Raw genomic sequence first — 27,382 nt, forward strand, 5'->3', positions numbered from 1 at the left:
ATTTGAGTGAAGATATTTTGGATCAAGTCATCTCAGATGTCAGAGCTAGTCCTCTTAAAATCTCTATTCAGTTGGATGAGTCAAATGATGTCTCCAGTTGTAGTCAACTCATCACATTAGTGAGGCATGTCAATGATGGTGCTGTGAAGGAAGATTTCCTATTTTGTAAAGATCTGAAAACAAACACAACTGCAACTGATGTGATGAAGCTGGTGAAAGACTTCTTTGCCAAACATGATTTAGATATCAAAGTCATTGGTTCTGTGTGATCTAACGGGGGCACCTGCAATGCTTGGAAATAAATCTGGCTTTTCTGCATTGATGAAAAAGGAGATTCCAGACTCACAATTTACCCATTGTTTTCTTCATTGGCATGCTTTGGTATCAAAAACATTGCTTCCAAATTTGAAGAAAGTCCTTGATACTTGTGTGAAGATCATCAACTGGATCAGGGGGCGTATTTTGAACCATCGTATCTTCAAATCATTTTGTGAGTATCTGGGAAGTGAGCATTCAGTTTTGCTTTTCCACACAGATGTCCGTTGGTTGTCACGAGGACAAGCTTTAACCTGCTTCTTTGAACTGCGGGAAGAAATCAAAGTTTTTCTGGAGGAGCATGAATGTGATCTGGTTGGGGCAATGGAATCATAGGAATTCGCCCAAATGCTGGCTTATGTAGCTGACATTTTCACTCGTATGAATGACCTGAGTGTTTCTTTTCAAGGAAAAGGGATAAAAAGGCTCGTGAAAAGTTGAATGCCTTCAACAAAAAGTTATGTCTTTGGCACCAAAGGATGGAAAGAGGCAGTCTCTCAAATTTTCCTTCACTAGAGGAGATGGTTGATGATGCTGGGTCCATAACTCCTACTGTGCGTGAAGAAATTGTGGCTCATTTGGAAATGTCAGAATCGTTCGATGGATATTTTGCTGCTGGAGACCTGAAGGTTTCAGAAGAATGAATCATGAATCCATATTCCTACAATTTGGAGAAAATGTTAGATGATGAAGAGCTGAAGGAAGATCTTATTGATTTGCGGACAAATCGAGCTCTTGAAATGCAATTTGAAAGCAGGACTTTAGAGGAGTTTTGGTGTGCAGCACTGGATATGTTCCCAAGACTTGGTGGAAAAGCACTCCGTGTCCTCATTCCATTTGCAACATACTCCCAATTGGATTCAGTTCTTTTTTCTGAATTAAGACAAAATCTAGGAATCGCCTGAATCCACAGGCAGACCTGCAGTTCGCAGTCAGCAAGAAAGTTCCACGTTTTGACAAAATCATGAATCATGCAGCAGCAAAGAAGTCATTGAATTTTATGTTCACAATTGGGATTGACTTTACCGTTTACATTTTTTCTGAATAAATTAGAATCTAATTTCTCAGTTTATATTTGCATTTTATGCACTGTTAAAAGCTTTTTTTTTTTAAGTTCAATTTGTTCACCCACAGTATTGTATGTGGTTCAAAAATTAGAAATTAGACTTCTTCATCTCCAAATGTGATATTACTTTTGTAGGGGGGTGCGAACATTAATCAAACATTTCCTAGGGATGTGGGGCATAGAAAAGGTCGGGAACCATTGCTTTACAATATAAAATTCATGGAATTGCCAATGCACACACTGACTTCTAGTGTTAATCCAAAATTATTTGGTTCGTTACCCTAGTCCACCCAAGTTCCCTCTTCTTTGTTCACCTTTTCCTTCTCTTTCCCGAGGGTTTATTACCACGACTTAATTCTCTCCTCCACCTAGTGGACGCTAACTTTTTAAAAACATATTTTATAAATATAATCATCATTAAGACAATTAAATCCATTTTAAAATGCTGAAATGCATCACGTGCTGAAGTATATTTAGCCAAAAGCGTACCTGAAAACCACCAAAGTATGCAAGTCAGATAAATCTACACCAGTTAAAACAGTTACTATTTTATTATGCAAACAGTGAACACTATACATCATTAATCCCTGCACCACTCACTGCAGAACACGATTTATAGCAACTGTAAGCAGCTTTGGGCCCCTTATCTAAGATAAGATGTGTTGGCATTGGAGATGGTCCAGAGAAAGTTCATGACAATAATCCCAGGAATGAAAGGGTTAACATATGGGGCGCATTTGATTGCTCTGGGTCTGTATTCACTGGAGTTTACAAGAATGAGGGGGGATCACATTGAAACGTATCAAATATTGAAAGTGGATGTAGAGAGGATGCTTCCGATGTGGGTCAGTCTCAGACAACAGGGCACAGCCTCAGAACAGAATGTCATCAATTGGGAATGGTGATGAGAAGGAATTTCTTTTGCCATGGAGGCCAAGTCATTGAATATAGTTAAAGCAGAGGTTGATAGGTTCTTGGTTAGCCAGTGTGTCTAATGTCACAGAGAGAAGGCTGGAGAATGGGATTGAGAGGGATAATAAATTAACCATGATGGAATGACGGAGCAGACTTGATGTGCCAAGTGACCTAATTCTGCTCCTATGTCTTATGGTCTTATAAAGACCGCCTATTTTAACCCTCGTACCTGAGATCAATTATACAGGTTCATTGCTGAACACATGAAAAAAGTGTTCCTAATTCCACATTTTAGGTAGTGGGTGTATTCAAAACTATGCATCATGTTCTTAAAGTAGAAATATATCAGTATTCCTGAAAAGGCTATGCAATAACTATCACTGTTATTATTAAAACAATACTGTAACAGTCCCACATTCATCTTCCTTGTGCAAGCTATATTGCCATCTGCACTTTTTCCCTTGATTCCCACTGAATCTAATTTTAAAGAGGATTGAATTCACTCCATGTAATATCAAGGAATGGTTGATAAAACTGGATAAGTAAAGGCTAAAGGCCCTGGTAATATTCCAGTTGTGATGTAGACATACTGTACCCCAAAGTTCAGCTCCAAATCTTATTAAGGTTTTGATTGAAATCAACAAAAGACCTGAATTCCAGAATTGTGGTCAATGTGATTGGCCTTACCATCAAGACTGCACATGACTGAGTGACTGCCATCAAAGAGCCTTAGTAACATCATTGCTGGAACAAATCTAGAACTACTTACTTAATAGAACTGTGGTTTGCTGTCACCATAGTAATTCAAAAAGGTTACTCATTATGACCTTCTTCAAGCCAGTTAAGGGAGGCTAATTCACATTGGCCAATGCCACTGATACATTCATCCAACAGAAGAACAAAATCAATGTCATCTCACTACTAAACCCACAAACACATTATGATTCCTAAATGTTGGTTGAAGGGGACTAATCAGAACATATACTATAACTATATATAAGAAACTGCAGTTTGGAGATAAACAGGGACCAAAAGTGGAGTCAGATGCATTGTACATGAAGTTCAAATTGCATGCTGTTAATGTCAGATATGAAGCTATCCATGGGATCCATGGGAATGTGGTAAGTTGCATTCAAACCTGGTTCAGAAATCAAAACGTAACATTTAATGAATGTTTTATAAGTGAAGGTTTATTTTTAGTAGAGTTCTACAAAGTCAGAATTTGGCCCCTTGAGACTGCGCCTGTCTGTGAATGAAGTAAAAGAAGTTTCTCTGCTGCTCCTAGTTTTGTTCCTTTCCCCCTAGTTTAAATTTCAAATTTAAAATTTTTAGTTGCTGATTCTTGAAGGGGAACAATATGTCTTTGAAGAGTGGGAAGAACTTGTCTGAACCTCATGATAAAGGCAACGGGAAAGGAAAGATGCAAAAGGAAAGATCTGATGAAATGTCATCGTGGGCCAAAGATATGGTTCGAACACTGAATTCAATTAAACACCAACTGGAAAAGAACAGTAATGAAATGATGTCATTTTTGGGAACACTTAAATATCTGGAAACTCAAGTCATTACACATGAAGATCAATTTAAGATAACTAAACAAAAATTGCTTGAAACTACAACTTATTTGGAAAGATATCAAAATAAGATTATAGACCTGGAAACTAGGTCTCGCCAAAAGAATATACGAATTGTTGGGCTGCAGGAAGGAATCAAAAATGGAGACTTAACAGTTTACTTTGGTAAGCTTTTTTATACCTTATTTGCTACTATACTATTGCAGCCGCCTACTATAGAAAGAGCACATAGATAGTTTACTTCAAGGCAAGATACAAATAAACCACCGCCTCACCTTGCTGTCGATAACACTAAGGGAAAGGCAATTCCTTTTTTAGAATTAATTGTTTATGATTTTCTACAATACAACTACAAAAAATCAACAAAATGCAGACTTATACAGTGCAAAACAAACCTGTCAAATATATAATTCATAGCAATAAAGAAAAAGCACGCAAAATAAAATCATATAGTGTCTTCCCCACCCTCCCACAACAAAACTCCAGGCCAACCAGTTCAATGTGTAAGAGAAAAATTAATAAGAGCATTTGACCCCACAGAGCTGTACATGTATATATATATAAAAAAAATATAATGCCTACTACCAAAACTGTAATGTAATTCACATCAGAAAAACTGTAAAACTTACAGGGAAAAAGCTGAAAACTTAATCTAAAGAGAAGTTATGAAAGTATTCAAGGTCGCTACACCTTATGAAAATTTATGTCCAAATTGAGAAGTGAATAATGAATCTCTTTGAAACAGGATGATATCACTAAGCCATTGAGCATGAGTGGGTGGGGCAACATCTCTCCACCTGAGAAGATCTAACCGTCTAGCCAAAAGAGAAGCAGAAGATAATGTTCAACATTTAGTGGGACTCAAATATATGTAGGCCCAAGGTGCTAAAAAGAGCAATGAGAGGGTTAGGTTCTAGGTGGCAATTAAAATATGAGATAAAGTTAAAAAAATGTTTCCAGAATTTCTCTAGACGAGGACAAGCCCAGTACATATGAATAAGAAAAGCCTTGCCCCCTTTACACTTGTCACGAATGGGACTAATGTCAGGATAAAATCACGATAATTTAGTTTTAGATGTACGAGTCCTACTTACAACTTTAAACTGCAAAAGGCAGTGGCGAACACATAAAGAAGTTGAGTTAACTGATTTAAGTATTGAATCCCAAATCTCATCAGATAAAGAAATATTTAAATCATGCTCTCAGTCAGTTCTAATATTATCGAAGGGGGCACACCTCAAGATAACTAACTTATCATGAATAGTAGATATTAAACCTTTACCCAATGGATTAATACAAAGAAACAGGTCCACAACGTTTTTGTCGGGCATCTCAGGAAAGTTTGATACTAAAGGGTTAATGAAATGTCTAATTTGAAGATATCTAAAGAAATGAGTATTAGGTAGATTAAACTTGATAAGTTGCAAATCTAGGAAAAGATCTTCCAAGCACTTAATGCTCTTTCGGTACCAATCATGAAATGTTGAGTCTTGCATAGAAGGTAGAAAAAGATGATTGTGTAAAATAGGACTAGAGAGACAGAGAAACCATGAAGGCCATTATATTTTCTGAACTGAACCCATATTCCCAGAGTATGTCTAATAAGAGGACTAACAATTAGTCTAGGCAAGTGACAAGGAAGTGCAAATTCAAGAAATGCAGAAATGGAGAGATCCTTATGAGAGTTCAACTCCATTGCCACCTATTTTGGGCAGTCCGACTGATTATGAAAGAAGGACCAAGAAGTAAGGCAACAAATATTGGCTGCCCAATAATATAAATGAAAATTAGACAAGGCCATACCACCTTCCCTTTGTAGATTTTTGAAGGTGAGCTTTATTAAGTCTGGAACTTTTGGCTTTCCATAGACAGGACAAAATAATAGAATCTAATGAATCAAAAAAAAGCTTTAGAAATAAAAATTGGTAAAGATTGAAATAAGTATACAAATTTAGGAAGGATATACATTCAAATAACATGAATTCGACCTACCAGAGACATGGACAAGGGTGAGCACTGTGTCAAAATCTATTTTGCAGAATTTAAAAGATTAGCAAAATTTTCTCAAAAAAGTTTCTTGAAGTTCCTTGTTACTGCAATATCAAGGTAAGCGAATTGATAATTAACCACTTTAAAAGGGAGGTCAGGAAATACTAATGCTTGTGCTTCTCTATTGATTGGGAAGAGTTTGCTCTTGTGTAAATTAAGTTTGTAACCAGAAAGCTGACTAAATTGATTAAGTAGTAAAAACATTTGGGGTAAAGAAATAGTCGGATTTGATATAAAAAGTAAAAGATCATCGGTATAAAGAGAAACTTTATGTTCAACAACTCCCCTCCAAATCCCCATCAATTCAGCACAGCAACAAAACGCAATCACCAGTGGCTCTATGGCCAAATCAAAATGTAAGAGATTTAAAGGGCTTACTTGTTGGGTGCCATGTTTGAGGCTAAAAGACTAGGATTGCTGAGAGTTGGTCAAAACAGAAGCAGTGGGACATGAATGTAACAATTTAATCCATGTATTAAAACTTTGTCCAAAATCAAATTTTTCTAAAACTGCAAAAACATATGTCCACTCCACACAATCGATTGCTTTCTCCGCATCAAGAAAAATGACAGTCAGGAGTCCTAACTGGGGGTGAATATAAGATATTAAATAAATGCTGTATATTAAAAAAGGTGATTTTTAATAAAACCAGTTTGATCTTCAGAAATAATAGAAGATACAATGTTCTCCAATCTACAAGCAAAAACGTTAGCCAAAATTTTAACATCAACATTTAGCAAAGAAATTGGCCAATACGAAGAAAACTCTGTTGGATCTTTACCTTTTTGGCTAAAAGAATGATAATGCCTCGTTAAATGATGCTGGCAATTTACCATGTTTAAACAAATCAGATAGAACTAAGAATAATTGAGACAAAAGCAGTGAGGAAAATGATTTATAAAATTCTGCAGAAAACCCATCAGGTCCAGAAGATTTATCCGACTGCAATGCAGAAATGGCAGAGGAAGGCAATTCTGTATTTAAGTTTGTATAGTGAACCAAACTTCATTAGGGATTTTAAGGTAAAGGAAACTTTAGGAGACAGTGATCAAATATATGACAGAATTCACTCTGCATTTTGAGAAAGAAGATAAAGTCAGATATATCAGTATTGCAGTGGAGTAAAGGGAATTGCAGAAACATGAGGAGCTGGACAAAGTTGAATGGAAGGGGAAACTACTAGAGATGACAGTCGAACAGAAATGGCTGGAATTTCTGGGAGCAACTCGGAAGATTCAAGTTAAATATGTCCCAAAGATGAACTATTCCTAAGGGAGGCAAAGACAGCATATAATGTGGCAAAAAATAGTGGGAAGTCAGAGGATTGGGTAGTTTTTAAAGACTAACTGAAAGCAACTAAAAAAGCCAGCAGAGGAAACATGAAATTTGAAGGCATTAACCAATAATATAAAAGAGAACATTAAAAATTTTCATCAGATATATAAAGAGTAGAAGAGATATCAGACTGCTGGAAAATGATGCTGAAGAGGTAGTCATTGGCAAACAAAGAAATGGCAGACAAACTTACTAAGTATTTTGCATCAGTATTCACTGTGGAAGACACTAGCATAATGCCAGAAATGCTGGAGGAAGGCATGCTGAAGGGTGCTTGGAAATCTGGTATGTCCTTATGTAGATAATTCACCTGGAGCAGATGGACTACACCCCAGGATTCTGAAAGAGGTAGCTGAAGAGATTGTAGAGACATTAGTAATGATCTTTCTTTTCTAGAGGACTGGAAAATTGCAAATCCCTCCACTCTGAAAAGGGAGAAAAGCAGAAAAAAGGAAATTATAGGGCAGTTAGCCCAACTTCAGTAGTTGGTGAAATGTTGGAGTCCATTATTTAGGATGGGGTTCCAGGGTTCTTAGAGGATATAATAAAAAGGAAATCTTGCCTGACAATATGTTGGAATTATTTTATGAAATAACAGGCAAAACAGACAAAGGAGTCAGTGTTTTCATGGATTTTCAGGTTTTTGACAAACTGCAATACATGAGGCTGCTTAACAAGAGCCCATGATATTACAGGAGAGATGCTAGCATGGATAGAAGATTGGCTGACTGGCAGGAAGCAAAGAGTGGGAATAAAGGGGGTCTTTTCTGCTTGGCTGCCGGTGACCAGTGGTGTTCCGCAGGGGTCAGTGTTGGGACCACTTTTCACTTTATGTATTAATGATTTGGATAGCTGAAATGCTGGTTTTGTGGCCAAGTTTGCAGAGAATACTAAGATAGATAAAGGAACAATATTGAGGTAGCAGGGAGTCTGGAAAATGGGCAAAATGGCAGATGGAACAATATGGGGGAGGATCATGCAGTTTGGTAGAAGTTGTAGACTATCTTCTAAACCAGGAGAAAATTCAAAAATCTGAGGTGCAAAGGAACTTGGGAGTCCATGTGCAGGATTGCCTAAAGGTCAACTTGCAGGTTGATAGGTGGTAAAGAAGGCAAATGTACTGTTAGCATTCATTTTGAGGGGACTAGAATACAAGAACAAGGATATAATACTGAGGGTCTACAAGGCATTGGTCAGACCTCATTGGAACACTGAGCTGTTTTGAGGTTCTTATCTAAGAAGGGATGTGCTGGCACTGGAGAATGTCCAGAGCAGGTTCAAGAGAATGATTGTAGGAATGAAAGGGTTAACATATGTGGAGCTTTTGATGGCTCTGGGCCTGCATTTTCTGGAGTTTTGGGAGAATTGAGGGTGGGGGTGGGGGGGAAATTTCATTGAAACCTATCTATTATTGAAAGGCTTAGATGGAGTGGATGCAGAGAGGATGTTTCCTATAGTGGATGAGAACCAGAGGGACAACATCAGAATTAAGGGACATCCACTTAGAACCGAGATGGGAAGGAATTTCTGAAGCCAAACAGTAGTGAATCAGAAGAGTTCATTGCAACAGATGGCTGTGAAGCCAACTCAAGGAGTATATTTAAAGCGGAGGGTTAGAGGTTCTCGGTTAGTCAGGACATCAAAGGTTACTGGAAGAAGGCAGTAGAATGGGGTTGAGAGGGATAATAAATCAGTTATGATAGAATGGCAGAGCAGAATTGATGGGTCGAGTGGCCTAATTTTGCTGCTCTGTCTCCACTCCACACTACATTTTGAAATACATAAGCAAATTATATTTGTAATATTTTAGATATAAACACTAGAAACAGTTTAGTAACCAGAAACATATTCTTCACAACTACTAATTTTCTTAAGTACAAAATAATAAAACAATCTGCCTTATGCTGGAATTGTTTCGAAACATTTATTTTAGATAGTTTAACACAAGTAGTTTTTGAAATTATGATTGTGTGCTGTTCCTTCAAGTTTATAATGTACATTTTAAATTAATTTCAAAGTCTGAGGTTTTACATTCATCTTTTCAGTTACAACTGATTCAGACCTATGAAGCAAAAACCGAACAAGCAGATCCAGAACCTCATTATTCAACCCTTTCACATCATCTCCGTCAATAGTCTCATATAGACGCATACTCTCCGTCCCCCAGCAAATGTTCTTTCGGAGATTATGCTGATCTGCTTGAACAGTCAGAGCTAAAGTGTTCAACTGATAGCAAAAGAAGGAGAAATAAACTCCATCTGTAATTACAGCTTGAGAGACAAATGGTCTGGTCACATCTGCCTCACTCCAGAATCCTGAAATAACAACAAAAACAGATTAAGTGGTTGCCAAGCTTTTGCTGTTTGCCTACAATTTTTTATAAAATCAGTCAAGAAAAATTAGACATTGTGTTTAGTCACACCCAAAACATACTTTGGACTAGTGAGGATAACGTAATGGTTAGCCCATACTTTACAGTACAGGCAACACGAGTACAATTTCCACTGCTGCCTGTAAGGAGCTTTTATGTTCTCCCTGTGACCGTGTGGGTTTCCAGCGGGTGCTCCGGTTTCCTCCCACAGTCCAAAGTCGTACCAGTTGGTAGGTTAACTGGTTATTGTAAATTATGCTCAGATTAAATCGGGGATTACAGTGCGGCTTGTTCGAAGGGCCGGAAGGATGCTGCATCTCAATAAATAAATAAAATAAACTCAAATAATTAAAATAGATCAATTCTGACCAATTAAAACATCATTCCCAAACACCCTTAGAGATTCTAAGTTTCAGGTAACAAAGGTAATTAAAATAAAGACAACACAGAAAACAAAATAGAATTCAATTTATCGCTGGATTGTGGCACAGGTGTTTCATTATTTTGTCATCAGTCCAAATATCATACATCATATTCAAATATCAAGTAATCAGTCCATTCGTGAAATATACTAGCCAATAAGCACTGCAAAAATAATCTGTATTTAAAATTTTGAAAAATAATTACTTAACCTTGGTTGAAACTAGAAGTTGTGCATACATAAAATTTCTCCAGTTCCAACCAATAAGATAAAGATCAAGCGACATCAGTTAAAAAATATTTTTTTCTTCTAATTCAAAAAGTTGTAGGTTCAGTACCTAGCCAGAGACAAAAAAAAAATGAACCATGACATTCCAGAGCTATATTAACATGCAGGTTAGAGCTGCTGTATTCTGGATTAACAATATGCTAGCTGAAGGTGGGTGCCATATTTTACACTCTACTTTTAAAAGGTACTTATTTGACAACTTAAGGGAATGCAAAAGGTTCTACAACACAATTGCCAAGACTATGAGGAAGTATTTCCATAAATATTTAAACCCAAATCAAAAATCACAAAATTTGATTTAATTGCTGTGCTGTTAATAGTGATCTGTAATACCTTATCAGTTGGCTACACTGCATAAAACTTAATACATTTGAAAAGTGACCTCACTGGGATTGGAACATACTGAGATTGTAAAATTCAAAGGAATTCCTTCACCTTCCAAGGACAATTTGGTGCTTCTCCCCCACAGAACATTTTTTTGCCCCGCATTGACCCTTAAATTGTAAATAGAAATGAGAACAGTAATCACACCCCACCTCCCCAGAGTACAAATTAGTCAAGCTTTGCTAATCTACAAGGAAATGGAATTCTGTATCTTTCTTCAAAATATAATGACTCGAATTGTCATCTCCCAAGGTTGGTGGAGGTGAGATCATTAGTTCTATTTAAAGCAGAGATAAATATTTGAAAGACTGAAGTTAGCATCATGTACAAGTGTCACAGAAAAGGGGTTGAGGCCAGCATTGATAAGCCATGATCATAATGGTAAGACGGGCTTAAATACTCAGAAGGAAATAATATGAGTTAATATTGCAATGAAAAAGCATACATCTTAAATTATGAAATATTGAGCTCCGCATCCTTCCAAAGGGTCAACAGTTACTTGTTAGAACCATAGAACACTATAGCACAGTACAGGCCCTTCAGCCCTACATGTTGTGCCAACCCATATAATCCTTTAAAAAAAGTACTAAACCCACACTACCCCATAACCCTCCATTTTACTTTCATCCATGTGCCTGTCTGAGGCTCTTAAATACCCCTAATGCCTTAGCCTCCACCACGATCCCTGGCAAGTCATTCCAGGCAATCTAAACCCTCTATGTAAAAAACTTACCCCTGATATCTCCCCTAAACTTCCCTCCCTTAATTTTGTACTTACGCACTCTGGTGTTTGCTATTGGTGCCCTGGGAAACAGGTACTGACTATCCAACCTATCTATGCCTCTCATAATATTGTAGACCTCTATCAAATCCCCTCTCATTCTTCAACGCTCCAAAGAGAAAAGTCCCAACTCTGCTAACCTTGCTTCATATGACTTATTCTCCAAACCAGGCAACATCCTGGTAAATCTCCTCTGCACCCTCTCCATAGCTTCCACATCCTTCCTATAATGAGTTGACCAGAATTGAACACAATACTCTAAGAGCTGTCTCACCAGAGATTTGTAGAGTTGTTCTATAATTACTTATGTCAAACCAAACAAGGAGTACTCTTAGATCTATAAAATGCTGTTTATAGCATCATTTAATGCATATAATAAACGTCTGGCTATACAAAAGAATTATCTGAAAAGTAATGTTGCAAAAAACATCTACTTTTAAAAATTCAAAAAATGTATTTTTTTTCAACATTACTGAATATTTAAATTTAGATGGTTAATATTTCCATTTAGTAATAAGTCATCAAGCCCAAACTTTCCAACAACTTTCAGAAATCATATTCTACAAGCTGCAATCAAACTTGCTATTAGACACCAATCTTCTGCACATCTTCCTAATCTTCAAGAACACACGTCTAAAACAATTTTAATTTCACTCAGCACAGTAAAAAAGTGCAATTTGTAACCAGAATCAAAACAAATTAAGTGAAGCAGATTCCAGTTGAAGTTTAGTACGTTAAATATGTACTGTATTTGTCTTTATAAAAATGATCTTCCCTTTGGATTCTATGAATTTGTAAAATAAAGATAGTTAGAGGATGAATAATGAGAATCTTTGATGAATTAGCATCATCTAACCTTGATAGGCTGCCTGAGCTGCAGTCCAAGCAAACAGACTTGCAATGCCATTGGCTCGCAAACGCACTTCAATTTGATCAGCTAAGTTGTCTCTTAGAAGTTTTTCTCGTCTCAACTTTTCAGAAGCAAAGTGAAACTGGGTATGCCCATAACAGGCAGGATCATCCATCTTTGAACCTACAAGTAGAAGACAAAACAAAGAAGTCTTGCATTAGCTCAAGGTAAGATTGTAATACAGTAATTTACTGTAACTCCATCTCAAATCATACACAGGAATACTACCAATCTATAATAAAGCATATTAAAATGTATAAAATATTCAATTTTGTAAAACAAATCATGGAAATAAGTAAAATGCATGCAACTAAACAGCAAATTAATTTTATCCCTACCTGTGAAAATATTGTTGTCATACTGCCTCTGAAATAAAGGAAATCGACTTGGTTCCAAATGAATAACAGGAACATCTTCAGTGATTTTATTTTCTAGCGGCACAAACTAGGAAGGAAAATAAAACGAATTTATAAAGCATTCTTCAAATTGCATTTTACTTTTAAGGATTATTTACAATTCACTATCAAGCACTTATTAACCATAGCATAGATCTAGAAAACTAATATGTCAATCCAGAGATTAAAGTAGAAAACTTCCATTCAAATTTGTATTGATTGCTAAAGCATGAGACAAAGATTTAATTAAATATTATTAATCAGAAGAGTATACTCAATTTCTGGAGCAATCAACTAAAAATGATTAACACAGGACTGAATACTGCCAAACTCTTAATAATAGAGCATGATGCTCTGGAGAGGAATTTTTCTACATGTTTTGTATATTTATCGGAGTACAACTCTTAATTCCACTTTTTTTTAATGATGCTCAGCAGCATTAATGATATTTCCAATGAACCAGTTAAGTTTCAAGTGAGTGAGGGAACTGGAATCCAGGCAGGCAGCCGTGCAATCAAATAGCAGACATTCACCATATCTATTAAAATTTAGCCCTTAGATCCAAATCCCTGGAGCAGCCCAGAGTAGGTCCAAAGCCTCACTATCTAGTTTATCATATTAGAACAGCAACTCACCATAACATTTCTACGAATGAAGCACAGCAGCTGGGGCAGTCTCACAGCCGTAGCATTGCAGAGACTGAACACCAGTCTTTCTGGGCCAGCATTTAAATTATCCGAACCTTGCACTGGGACCAGTGCCCCACCACTGGCAAATCGCTCTGGGCCTAGATTTCACTGCCAAAGGAGCTGTTCTCAACCTCTCCAACCTCGGCTGACTTCTGACACCCTGCCTTTCCAGTCTAAATGGGTGGCATTTGGATTGTCCGAATAGTGGATTGTACTTTGCCTTACGACCTGGACCTCACCACGGCAGATTGGTCCGGGCCTTGAACATGCCGCCCATCGATTTGCTTCAGACCCGGATTCCGCTACTAAAGAAACTGATCTTGACCTCTCCAATTTGGCATGGCATTTAGAACGACCCTCCCTCGGACCTGGGTTAGTTGGATGGATTTCGGAATTCTTCTCTCCTGTCCCTTTCCCTCCAAAGCATCTGCGCCAACCAGCATGACTCCAACTACAAGTGCATCCATTTTGCAGTGCACCAACAGAACACGCCCTGTGAATTCATTTTGCCTTCACTCACTTCTTCATAGAATGGGATGATAGTTTACCTCAATTTACTTTTAAAAAAATGGTTTTAATCAAATTCCTTTGCTTTGAAACTACCAGTGAACTGCCACATCTTCAGTAGCACCATCTTTAACCAGAAGTGCTATCCTGTGCTTGAGAGTCAGAACCATGTACAATTCCTATATCATTTGGCTTTTCTGTACTACAAAGTAATAGTTGCCACCAAACTACAAGAAAATTTGCAGATAAAAACAGATGTATATGAATCCTAATTCTATTACCTCAGGGAGCTGTTGATGAACCCGAACTTGGCAGTAAGGCTTGTCTTCAATCTGGAAACGAATAGGGTCAACCTGCCTTTTCCGGTGTCCTCGGGGAACTGTTCGCTCACCACGAACCCAATAAAAACTAACTTGTGGTTCATGATCTGTAAGAATAAAGATTATTTAGCTATGCCAACACACAAGTGCAATAATGTTTATTGCATTCCAAAGAAATTTTAAGCAGGTGCTTAAAAACAAGAGGACACAGGTTTAAGTTCAAAGTTGAGGGATTTTAAAAAAAAGGAAATCCGAGGCAGCTTCTTCATGCAAAGGGGGTGTCAATGTAGAATGAGCTGCCAGAAATAATGGTTGAGACAGGCATGTTAGCAACTTTTAACAGCCATCACATGGATAGGCAACAGTGTTGACATGGGAAGTTGGTCAAAAGGCCTATTTCCAATGCCTTATGGTTCTGACACTGTTCTGACATCTTTCAATGTGGAGAGCAGAACCCTGACACAGTAAAATCTTTCAATTCTAGCTTGAAATTCTATTCATGTGGAAAGTCTTGTGTAGTTTTAAACTACCTAATGTTTTCCTTTGACCATTCCTACAATGAAAGTTACTAAAAGATTCAGAACACTATCAGACTTGTAAAATATGTAAACCAAATGTAACAAAGTCAAAATCCTCAAAATGTTTAAATGTTTCAGACTGACCTTCCATCTAAGAAAGCATAAAGGTTTTCTAAGGAAAAAAGGCGGTTAAAGAATCAAGAATGTGAAAGGTTATGAAGAATTGAGAGTTCTGGATGGTAATTACAGTATTGTGCAAAAGTCTTAGGCATCCTAAATTTCTATATAAATTTTGTTCCAGATGTGTTTTTTTTTTGTTTTTTGCATTAGTGTCAGTAAAAAAGTACAACTTTTAGATTTTTAAGCATTTTCCAAAAAAACACTAGTTTTTTTTTGTATTTTGGTAAAGAAAATAACATTAAGTAATTGACCATTTTTCAAATAAAAACGATTACTTTCTAGGTAGAAAGCCTGATTATCCATTAAACAAAGACAACAAACAGGATGCTAATGATCAATGACATGAGTTGAATGAACTAATCTGATAAACAGAAACAAAAAAAATTGAAAGTATGGGAGATATGACAGTTTAACGTTCAAATCATCAATTCTTATACCTTGGCAAGAGTGAGCATAACAACAAAACAGAAGGAAGTCCACATGCATCAGCAAGGTCTCTCCCAAGCAGAAATTATGCAGCAGACTGGAGTTTCAAGAGGTACTGTACAAGCCTTTCTGAAGAAGCACAAAGAAACAGGCAAGGTAGATGATCAGAAATGCAGTGGTTGGCCACAGAAACTAAGTGCAGCAGACTAGGGATTGACATCCCAGTTAAATCAGGAGAAAGTGTACAAGATGATGAGAGGCAATGATTGTGTGGTGAGTGCGTGGAATGGGCTGCCAGCAGCAGCGGAGGAGGCAGATACGATAGGGTCTTTAAAGTGGCTTTTTGATAGGTACATGGAGCTTAGTAAAATAGAGGGCTATAGGCAAGCCTAGTAATTTCTAAGGTAGGGACATGTTCAGCACAACTTTGTGGCCCGAAGGGCCTGTATCGTGCTGTAGGTTTTCTTTGTTTCTAAATCCAGCACTGCTACCTTCTCTGAACTCACAGAAACCAAGTCCACCCCTCTACAGCCCAGTGAACTCTTGTCAGAAGTGGTCTTCATGGAGGGGTTGCTGCCAAAAGGTCATTCCTCTGAAATGGAAAAAAAGCAATAAAGCTAAGAGATTCACCTATGCACAAAAACACAAGGGTTGTGGTCCTAAACAATGGCAGCAAGTGCTCTGGACTGACGAGTCAAAATCAGAAATATTTTGCTCAAACAGGAGGCAGTTTGTCTCTAGAAGAGCTGGCGAGCGCTACATGGACCAGTGTCCGCAGCCAACAGTGAAGCACAGTAGCTGTTCCCTGCGGGTTTGGGGCTGCATTTCTGTAAGTGGAGTTGGTGGTCTGGTCAGGATTAATGGAATTCTCAATGCTCAGAAGTACACACAAATTCACATCCATGAGGGAGGAATCTGATCAGTCCCAACCTCATTCCGCAGCAGGACAATGACCTGAAACACACGGTCAAAACTATCTTCAGCGAAAAGCAGAACAGGAGTTCTGCAACAGACGGCATGGCCTCCACAGAGCCCAGATCTCAACATCGTGGAGGCCATCTCAGATTACTTGGAGAGCCAGAAGTAAGAAAGATAGACAAAATCTACAGAACTGTGACAAGTTCTCCAAGATGTTTGGAACAACTAGCAACTAATTTTCTTATAACACTGCACAACAGTGTACGTAAGAGAATTGATGCAGTTTTAAAGGCAAACGGTGGTCACACCAAATATTGATTTTTACTGTTTACTGCTTTATATTTTTTGATATTTAGAAATTTTTCATTACTTTTGAAAGCATCACTTAACTGATTTTTTATGTGCCTAAGATTTTAGCACAGTACTGTAAAAATGTAAGACAACGGTTTGAAAACAGTTCACATAATCATTATTATCAAAGAGCTATTATGCAACTTTAAATAATCACTATTGATCACTTTTCAATAGGGTTTTCCCATTTTGGATGGTGAACTGCATCAACCATCTGTCTCCTCCGATGCTGCTTAACCCAAGTTGCTCCAGCAGTTTGTGCTTTGTTCCAGACTCCAGCATCCGCTGTCTGTGTTTGTTTTCTTGTTGATTTCCTAACTCTCCACACCCAGCATAAAAGGCTTCCTTCACCAAATCTGAAAGTGATGCTTTACCCTCAACCCAGTTGGTGCCTTACTTGTTGACTGTTCCCTCAGCCACTGCAGTGTTTAAAAAAGTTGGGACTTTTCCCCCTTGAGATGTAGGTGGTTGAGAGATTGTATAGAGATTTATAAAATCATGAGAAGTGTGGATAAGGAAGATCAACACAAAAACGGTTAGTCTAAAACTAGATAATTTGGATTCAAGATAAAAGAACTGGCACTGCCTCAATGATCCATCTAGGTAGAAGGTGACTGCGACAGAGTTGTCAAAAATGAACATGCGTCTCCAGAGACAGGGTTTGATGGCCCGGCCGGGCCTGTACTGTGTGTGTAAGTGACAGGACTGTTGCTTCTAAACCTAAATGTTACCCGGGCGGGGTTTAAACGCCGCGTCCTTACCCAGGGTGGAGCGTTCGAGTAGTGGGTTGCGGCCGGCCAGGGAGCCGACGAGCCGCGGCACCAGGTTGCCGATGAGAGGCAACACAGTCTGCTCCCGTTCGCGGTACAGAGCGGGGCGCCGCCTTTTCAGGTAGAAGTTCTCCTGCAGCAGTACCTCGCACACCAGCGACTTCACCTCGGCTAGGCCGGGGTCGGGGTCGGGGCCGGGCGGTAAGCCGGCGGGCAGCCCCTGCACGAAGGCGGTCTTGGTGAAGTGTTGGAACCAGCGGTCCGCATCCAAACCAAGCGTCTGCGGGAGGATCACGTACTTAGGCCGCTGCAACTTGGTCAGCAGCCGGATCTTATCGGCGTGCGACTGGCAAGCGTGCACCCGCTGGTGGAACTCCTCCAACCGCCGCCGCTTAGCCGCCTTGCTCTTGGCGGTCAGGGATGGCAGCAGCGGCGGGTAGCGGGCGGTGACGGACCCTCCCTCCGCCGCCGTTGCCACCGAGCTGAACGTAGCCCGACCCCCGGCCCACGCCGCCAGCAACCGCGGCAACCTGCCGGGCGCCGCCATCCTCGGTCCGGTCCGGTCCCGCCGACGTCATCCAGACTCGGACAAATCCGACCAATAGCCACTACACCTCTCATGCAAGGTGACCAATCATCTGCAGAGTATCAAGACGCCGGAACGTCAGTCGTGGAACAAATTTGACCAATGGTCAGTCACTCGCTCTTGCAAGGTGACCAATCATCTGCAGAGTATCAGGAGCTCGATGACGTGAGATGCGAGGGTAAAGTGCCGCGGAGTCCTGCGCCACAGATTCGCAAACATCTACCAGGAAGTAAGTTGTTTCGCCCCGGTGAAGTGATGACTGTACCGGGCTGAAAACCAGACAGGAAATAATTTCTTAGAATCACAGAAAACCTAGAGCATAATACAGGCCTTTCGGCCCACAAAGTTGTGCCGAACATGTCCTTACCTTAGGAATTACTAGGGTTATCCATAGCCCTTTACTGAGCTCCAAGGACCTATCCAAAAGTCTCTTAAAAGACCCTATCATATCCAACTCCACCACTGCCACCGACAGCCCATTCCACGTACTCACCACTCTCTGAGTAAAGAACTTACCCCTGACATCTCCTCTGTACCTACTCCCCAGCACCTTAAATCTGTGTCGTCTTGTGGCAACCATTTCATCCCTGGGAAAAAGCCTCTGATTATCCACACAATCAATGCCTCTCATCATTTTATACAGCTCTATCAGGTCACCTCTCGTCCTCCTTCTCTCCAAGGAGAACAGGTGGAGTTCACTTAACCTATTCTCATAAGGCATGCTCCCCAATCCGGGCAACATCCTTGTAAATCTCCTCTGCACCCTTTCTATGGCTTCCACATCCTTCCTGTAGTAAGGCGACCAGAACTGAGCACCGTACTCTTAAGTGGGGTCTGACCAGAAAGTAATTCCCCGGACCCATTTTTCATTGAGTAGATGACAGTTTACCTGGACAGGGTATTGTGAGGGGCAGGGCTTCTCTGCTGTGGGCGAGTGGCCTGTGAGGTTCTGCCCACGGGAGCACCCGGGTTTGTCCCCTACTCAGGGACTATCCGATGTACCAGGTTGGAACCTGCTGAACCCCAGAGGGCAGTCATTGCTATCACAGATATGTTGGCAATTTTACTCAATGCCACAGCTTTTACTGTGAGCACTATTAACCAATACTGGTTTATAATTGCCAGTCATCAAATTTTAATAGTGATTTGCATGAACATTAGGTTCCTTCGGAGTAGTGGTCATCGAAAAAATTCCAACTTTAGATTAGAGCAAGGTGCACAAAGAAACCAGCAACACTTCAATGTTAATAATTTGTGTAAAAGCCTTGCTTGCTTACTAGTTTCATTTCCTAAGTCACAGTCATCTATTGGCTGAGTTTGAAGTGAAGTTAATGGAACTCAATGGTTGTAGGGTAATAACTGTCCTGAAACTGGTGGTGCAGGTCCAATTCAATGACAGAAAGAAGAGGGCATCACTTGGAATGAGGGGATTTTTGATAACAACCACTTCTTTCTTGTGCCAGTGCTCCCTGTAAATATATTCAGTGGTGGGGAGTGCTTGATTTGTGGTGGACCAGGGTATACCCATCACTTTCTGTAGCCTTTTCCATTCCTGGTGATTGGTGTTTCCATACCAGGCCGTGATTAAACCAGTCAGGATACTCTCCACTGTGCATCTACAGAAATCTGTCAAAATTTCAGAAAAATATGCCAGATCTGCATAGCCTGCTAAAGAAACAGAGGGGCAACCATGCCTTCTTTGTAATGGCACTTCACTGATCCCAGGACAGATCCACTGATATGCTAACAGCAAGGAATTTAAAGCCACTGACCCTCTCCACCTCCGATCCCCTAATGAAGACTGGTCCATGGGCCTCTGGTTTATTTCTTCTGTAGTCAATAATCAGCTCTTTGGGTTTGCTGACAATGAGTGAGAGGTTGTGTCATTGAACCAGATTTTCAATCTCACTCCTATAGGCCGATGGGTCACCACCTTTGATTCCGCCAACCACTGTGGTGTCATCAGCAAACGTAAATATGGTATTGGAGTTCACTTAGCCACACAAGCATAGGTATGAAGTGAGTAGAGCAAGGGGCTAAGCACACAGCCCTGTGGTGTATTTGTGCTGATGGTGATTGTGAAGCAGAGAGATTAGTTTCGAAGGGATGACAGTGTTGAATGCTGGTCTATAGTCAATAAAAAGCACACTATACATAGAAATCTACAGCACATTACAGACCCAAAACTGTTACTCTAGAAACTGCCTAGAATTTCCCTACTGCATTGCCCTCCATTTTTTCCATTGTTCTAGAGTTGAGGAAAGAGCAAATGGAAATGGCATCTGCTGTTGACCTTTTGCTGTGTCAAGAGACAAACTGGAGTGGATCCAAGTCACATCTGAAGCAGGAGTTGACATGCTTCATGACCAGTCTCTCAAAGCACGTCATGTAAGTGGTACTGAACAGTAGTCATTCAGGACTGCTTCACTAATGTACTTCAATAATGGCCTAGCAGCATCCATGAAACTGAATAAACAGGTCTCAGCCTGAAACGTTGACTGTTGATTAATTCCTATAGATGCTGCCTGACCTGCTGAGTTCTTCCAGTATTTTGTGTGTGTTGCTCTGGATTTCCAGCATCTGCAGAATCTCTTGTCAATAATAGCCTATATATGACCCTTGGCCATAGCCCCCTCATTTGGTTCAGTCTTAGCAGCCTCTTCTGTTGAAGGGCAGTTAAGAATTTGCATCCCCAAAATGTTAATATTTCAAGTTATAATTTCTGGTGAACGAATAATTTTGTCTTTGTTCTTCAATGTATATTTTTTGTATTGCCTACTCTGCAGTTCTTAACTCCACCACTGAAGGTCATCATATGCCTGATTAATAATAAGAATTCAAATCGACATGCTCATTAAATTACATGTGAACAACTCACTTTGGCCCAACCTGTTTAAATCATTGTTTTCTACTGATATGAGTAAATGAATTTAATAATGTAATAATAAACGTATATGTACGTTGCTTTCTTATCAAGCACGTGACTAAATAGGATCTATCATAGTATAATTATAAATCTGGCAACTCCTGAATCTGAATCCTGTACTTCCCTCATTTGCAGGACTTTGCAGAGAGTGGTGTGGACAGCCCAGCACATCTGTAGATGTGAACTTCCTACTATTCAGGACATTTACAAAGACAGGTGTGTAAAAAGGGCCTGAAGGATCATTGGGGACCCGAGTCACCCCAACCACAAACTGTTCCAGCTGCTACCATCTGGGAAATGGTACCATAGCATTACAGCCAGGTCCAACAGGCTTTGAGACAGCTTCTCCCACCAGGCCATCAGACAGATGAACTCATGCTAACACAACTGTACTTCTATGTTATATTGACTATCCTGTTGTACATACTATTCATTATAAATCACTATTAATTGCACATTTAGACAGAGACTTAATATAAAGATTTTTACTCCTCATGTATATGAAGGAGGTAAATAATAAAGTCAATTCAATTCAATTCCAACAACATTGTCTGAACAACTTCAGAAGGGCTGTAGCAGTTCAAGAAGATGATTGATGCTCATCTTCTCAATGACAATAATAATCAGCTTTGTCTATAAATGACTATTTAAGCAAACACATTCTGTAATTCTCTTTTCCATGTCCACCTTTCTAATTTAGTATTAGCATTAACATTTCTGGGTGATTTTAAGTCCCCCAGTTCTTAGAACCACCTCATAGATCTGGATTAATGATCTGGAGACATGAGCTCAGATCGCAAAAAAGCACCTGGGAATTAAAATGCGATTAAATAAACCTAGAACAAAGTTTATTATTAGTAATGGTAACTGTGAAATTGTTGGGTTGTTGTAAAATTCCATGGAGTCCAATCACTCGAGCCGAGTGCCATCTTCTCCTAGGGGGTTGTCTTTTGGTGCGTCCTCAGGTGCCTGTAGAGGCTGATCTGGGATTCTGCTACAGTGTGAGCAAGAACAAGTGGTAGCCGTGGTTAGTGGTTGGGTTTTTTTTTGCATCTGTCGCTTGTTCTCTGAGGCGTAGAGGAGGTCGTTCATGTAGCGCAGCTCCCTCTTGAACAGATTTCTTCCCGGTGTGTCTATTGACTGCAATGTCTTCTCGGTTTTTAGATGTTGAATTCCCATCAGTGCGACTGACTGACTCTTCACTGCCCTCCAAGATGTCTCAATAAATTAGTTCTGGAAGAAATCAGGAATTCCACTGAACCAGGGCTGTTGTAAAAGTTAATTTTATAACAGCTTCAAATAGTTACAGGATCGTGCACTGTTGGTTTCCTGGTACAAGTATTTGAGGCACTTAATTACTTTACGTGCCTGGTCTTGCAATATAGGAATGGCGGCAGTTTCCAGTTTAGCTAATAATAAAATCATTATAAGTTATTAATGTACGTAATAGTGTCTGAATATTCTGTATCTGAACCTAAATGTTCAGATCATGCTCTGTGTATTAAAAGCATTAAAATATGATTTTCTCTAAAAATAGATTTAAAAATTTGCTACAACAAGATTGTAAGGATTTCAGTTTCTAATTAAGTAAAACAAGTCAAGTAATAGTCTTAAATTTACAGAAATGGACATTTCACGACATGCCCTGTGAATCAGAATTTTTCCTCGCCCATCATCTGGAAACATTTTTGCAAACCAAGCTGCTGGAAGTGCAGGTCAATAGAGCATCTGGGGTGATGGCAAACAACTGCTCGTCTCCTTTACCAATAATACTTAATAACAGGAGGAAAAGGAATAGTGGAGACGGAAATTGGGTAAAATAGATATGATGGAGAGCGCTCGGTAAATGCACCCCACACACACACACCCCCTGCTGTGGGTGCACTGAGTGTGCAAACCTCAATGTCTCCCCCAGCATATTCTTATAACAAGTTCAATTTATGGTGCCCTCCCACCACGCACGGTACAACTTTCAATTTCTTTAGCAACTGGGATGTGTAAATGTGTAAATATTGTTTGTTATATACTGTATTTAAGGTAGATACTTCTGTTTATTTTGTAATATGATTGTAACCACATTGTGGGGTGCATCATATTCTAATTCATGTGTAGCCTTAAGTTAATTTTTTTGGGTAATTAAAGATGGTATGTCCTAGTCCCCTAAAAAAACAGGACAGTTCCCTCTCGGTAGGAGAGAGAGGGAGAGAGATCGAGCAGCCAGGTGTTCACTCTGGACAAAAGTAGTATGGAGACATTTATTGTGTTTTCTGGTAGATAACTTTCTGTAAATATTGTCAGTTATTTTTGTTATTTTCACTAAATTTTGTAAGTTTTGATTTTTGACGCACCTCAGCTAATAGCGCTAAGTGGCTCCAGCCATTTTTTTCTCAGTTTATAACCCACCAATCATAACAATAGAGGAATATTAAAATTGAAAGGAGAAGAAAAATGGGATTGGATAATGAGAGAGAACAAATATAAAGGAAAGGTCATGTAGAGATCTTTAAGAACAATTTACAGACTGAAGGAATGAGACTCCAACTACACTTGTTTCATTTCTGGACCTCCAAGGTTGAATGTCATTGCAGGATCATAAATTATGTTCTAAAAAGTAGTTTTTATGCTGCTAAATGCCAGTACAAACATTCTGTGAATAATTTGATTAATTCTAATGGCGCACTTCCTGCAATTTTGTGGGACTCATTGGGAGGTTGATGGCAGGCTTAGTTTTCTGCAAGGCTATTAATGGAGCGGTGGCATTTACAAAGCAAGAGGTTGAAGGGTTACCACAGGCAGACAGAAATGCAAAGCTGAGGTTGCAAACAGATCAACCATTATCTTAGTACTTGGCAGTAAGGGGTTGAGTGGCCTACTCCTGCTAGTTTGTTAGTCCACCCAAGTCTTCCAATATTCTGTGCTGTTCTGACAATCAACCACTCCTGGTGTGTTGCTGTTCTTTTAGAAAATAAGTAGAAGAATGCAGATTTAACTTGGTATTTTTCCCGAAGAATATTATTTTCTATTCCTCAAGAATATGTTATCTTGGGAATTTATTCCCAAGAATAATTCAAACAATTTTCTCATATTTTCACCAATTAAAAACACATGTAGGAGTTGCACATTACATTCAAGCACATTGCATTGAAGTTTTTGAGCATTTGGAGATGCATGGCCTGATTAGAGATATTCAGCATCACATTGTAAGGGTTAAATTGTACCTCATGAGCCTGACTGACATTTTTGAGGAAGTGGCAAAACAAATTGATGAAAGTAGAGTGGTTGATGTGGTTCAACAGGGTTCACCATGGTAGCCTCATTCTGAAAGTCATGGCTGTGTTGATTTGGGATTGGTTTGCCCACAGAAGGCCAAGGATGGTAGTAGATGGAGCATGTTCTGACTGGAGGTCAGTGATCTGTTCTGGGATCCCCATTTTAGTGATTTTTCTAAATGACTTGGAAGAGGAAGTGGAAGGGTAGGTTAGTGAGTTTGCAAAGGACATGAAGGTTGCTAGTGTTGTGGATGGTGAAGAAGGTTGTCATAGGTTACAGCGGGACAGTGATAGGATGTAGAGCTGACAGAGAAGTGATAGATAGAGTTCAATCCAGAGAAGTGTGAAGTGAGACACTTCGGAAGGTCGAACTTGAACCCAGAGTACAAGGTTAATGCAGGATTCTTAGCAGTCTGAATGAACAAAGGGATCTTGGGGTCCACATCCATAGATCCCTCAAACCTTCCATGCAAACTATTCATTAAGAATAAGAATCTGTTTAATGTGTTGGCCTTCATTAGTTGGGGAACTGAATTCAGGAGCTATGAGGTAACGTTGCAGCCCTATAAAATTCTAGTTAGAATGTGCAGTATTGTGTTCAGTTCTGGTTCCCTCATCATAAGAAGGATGTGGAAGCTTTGGAGAGGGTGCAGAGGAGATTTACCAGGATGCTGACTGCGCTAGAGAACATGTTTTATGAGAAAAGGTTGAGCAAGTTAGGGCTTTTCTTCTTAGAGTGAAGGAGGATGATGGGCAATTTGATAGAGATAGAGGAATACAAGATGATAGGAGGCATAGATATGGTGGCCAGCTACCACCTTTTCTCCAGGTGTCAATGGCTAATAAAAGAGGAGATACTTTTAAGGTGATTGGAGGAAACATACGGCGGAGGGGGATGTCAGAGGTTAGTTTTTTTTAACACAGGAAGTGGTAAGTGCATGGAATATACCCTGCTGGGGTGGTGTTAGAGGCAGATACATTAGGGGCAATTAAGAAACTCTTAGATAGATGCATGGATGATATAAAATGGAGAGTTATGAAGGAGGGAAGGGCTAGATTGATCTTAGAGTAGATTAAAAGGGCGGCACAACATCATTAGCTGAAGGGCTGGTACTGTGTTGTATTCTATGTTCATAGTTAAAGGCAGGTTATTTAACAACAAGATAATAACATTTAAATAAAAACACAGTGCTGAAAGCAAAGCTACTGGGAATATAATACAAGCAGAGATGTGACATATTCTTTAGGAGTTTTTCTTTCAAAAAACGATTATTCTGCCACATTTGTGTGAACTGCTATGACACCAAACAGGTCTGATCTCATTCCTGTTAACCCAAGTTTACTCCACCTTCACATGTGTTTTCAGTGCTAGGATCAATTCAGATCTTCCTCAAAAATACATGAAATTAGTCAATTTGAAATCGTGTTAGGCTGTTTTTAGGCAGAGAGAATCTTTAAGGTGCAGCCTATATCTTTCCAAATAAGGTCACACTCTTCTCAGTACAGCTGCAGCTACTTTGCAAAGCAGCCATATGAGAAGTGTATCACCTAAAGGTGTATTTGCCGTGGCGTACAGACAGCAACACTCATTATGACTTAATTGGGAAAGAGTGAGACTGCAAGAGGAAGGGGGATAGGTCCATGATTTCCTGAAAGAGGCATTGCAAGCCAGAGATGTGACATGACAGGAGGGAGGAGCAATTGCAGATCATTGCAGCCTGGCAGGAGGACTCACTGGGTCTCATACAACAGTAGAAAGTTTTCCCCACTATTGTATTGAAGCCCTCTTGCACGAAGAGCCAGTGTACAATTTATCTTGCCGATTATCTGCTACACTTTCATGTTAGCTTTGAAGGATGTAAGTAAAAGGACATCAAGGTCCCTTTGAACATCAAGTACTCCCAGTCTCTCACCTTTTTAAAAAGAACGGAGCCTCCCAGGCCCATCTGACCAATGGGCTGCTTGGATATGTGCATCCGGTATTTTGAGTGAATTCCGGAATTCGGGAACCTCTTTTCTACCTAAGGCTATGATCTTTTTAAAACCACAATCCCTCAATTGATGTGACTCACTCCAGTAAAGAATTAACTAATAACATAATTAAATCCATGTAAATACTTTGAATTTTTGATACCTTGTTGTACCAGCTACTGTTCTGTTGTAAGTTGACTACCTTCAATTCAATAAAACATGTTTCAAGTAGCTGCACTTCTTTTGCTTGCCAAGGCATATAACACCGCTAAAGAGCCCACAGACATGATATATAATACAAGCCTAGAAAATGGATTAGAAAAAAAATTGCTTTTGTTTCATATAGAGTGAGCCAAAGTCAAAATTGTCTTTTTTTTGTCATATGCACAGGGGCAACGAAAAACTACCAACAGCATCATAAGCACATCATCAGCATCAGATACACAGTGTTCACAAGAAAAACATCAATTAACAATGTAACATGCAAATTATATGAGAAAGAACACAATTAGAATAAAGGAAAAAACAAGTCCATTGAAGTGCAAAGTGATTGAGATGTTGCTCCACTGAGGTATTGGTCCCTAAGGTTGTTACAGCTGGGGGTGGTAATGGGGATGGACTTCTATTACCTATTAAATCTCCCAAAGGCATGCATCTCAAATAGCCACTGACAACAAAGTCCAGCTCCTGGCCTTTACATGAGGCTTGGCTACTAAGCCTGGCAGAATCGTTTCTACCAACAGAAGGGGCAAAGTTGGGTTACCGGCATCTTAACACCAGTTGCTTCTGTCAGATGGGACTTGTCAGCTATAGTTGGCAGCTCATCAAGGAGAAGGAAAACTCTGACCTCAAACTGCCGCAACATCTATGACTGAACCTGACCAACAGAGTCCTCTCACTGAGGTATAGATCAGGGTTGCATTGATTGAACAGAGAACAGCTCGTAATGTGGTGCTGCCCTTTTAACCAGCTCTAAAATCCTTCCCTCCCACATAGCCAATACACCACATCCCTGTTGTGGTTCACCTGAGCATAAATGTCACCTTATGTATGCTATGACATCATCAGTATACATGATGTGCATGTTTGACTTAGCAATGCAATCAGGAGGTCCTGAGGGAGGAATGAATGTGTACTATTCACTCTT

At 39.5% G+C, this 27,382-nt stretch overlaps 1 protein-coding gene across 1 annotated transcript; it reads right to left on the bottom strand.

The window, feature by feature from the left end:
* Positions 1-1,730: 1,730 nt before the first annotated feature.
* On the bottom strand, positions 1,731-18,073 carry mrps30 (mitochondrial ribosomal protein S30). The gene is made up of 5 exons (XM_059989444.1): positions 17,475-18,073; positions 14,282-14,427; positions 12,748-12,853; positions 12,356-12,532; positions 1,731-9,569 (listed from the first exon to the last, which is right to left on the bottom strand). The coding sequence occupies exons 1-5, from the start codon at positions 18,028-18,030 to the stop codon at positions 9,256-9,258; spliced, it is 1,299 nt and encodes a 432-aa protein (XP_059845427.1). The 5' UTR covers positions 18,031-18,073; the 3' UTR covers positions 1,731-9,255.
* Between the last annotated feature and the right edge of the window lie 9,309 nt (positions 18,074-27,382).

Source organism: Hypanus sabinus, chromosome 14, assembly GCF_030144855.1.
Source record: "Hypanus sabinus isolate sHypSab1 chromosome 14, sHypSab1.hap1, whole genome shotgun sequence".
NCBI lineage: Eukaryota > Metazoa > Chordata > Chondrichthyes > Myliobatiformes > Dasyatidae > Hypanus > Hypanus sabinus.

Bases quoted from the DNA above. Each gene is read 5' to 3' on its own strand.
- mrps30 (XM_059989444.1), bottom strand. From the start codon at position 18,030: ATGGCGGCGCCCGGCAGGTTGCCGCGGTTGCTGGCGGCGTGGGCCGGG. The intron at 12,854-14,281 runs GTAATAGAATTA...TTTCCTTCCTAG, and splicing joins TTCATCAACAGCTCCCTGAG to TTTGTGCCGCTAGAAAATAA. The intron at 12,533-12,747 runs GTAGGGATAAAA...TTCTACTTGTAG, and splicing joins TGACAACAATATTTTCACAG to GTTCAAAGATGGATGATCCT.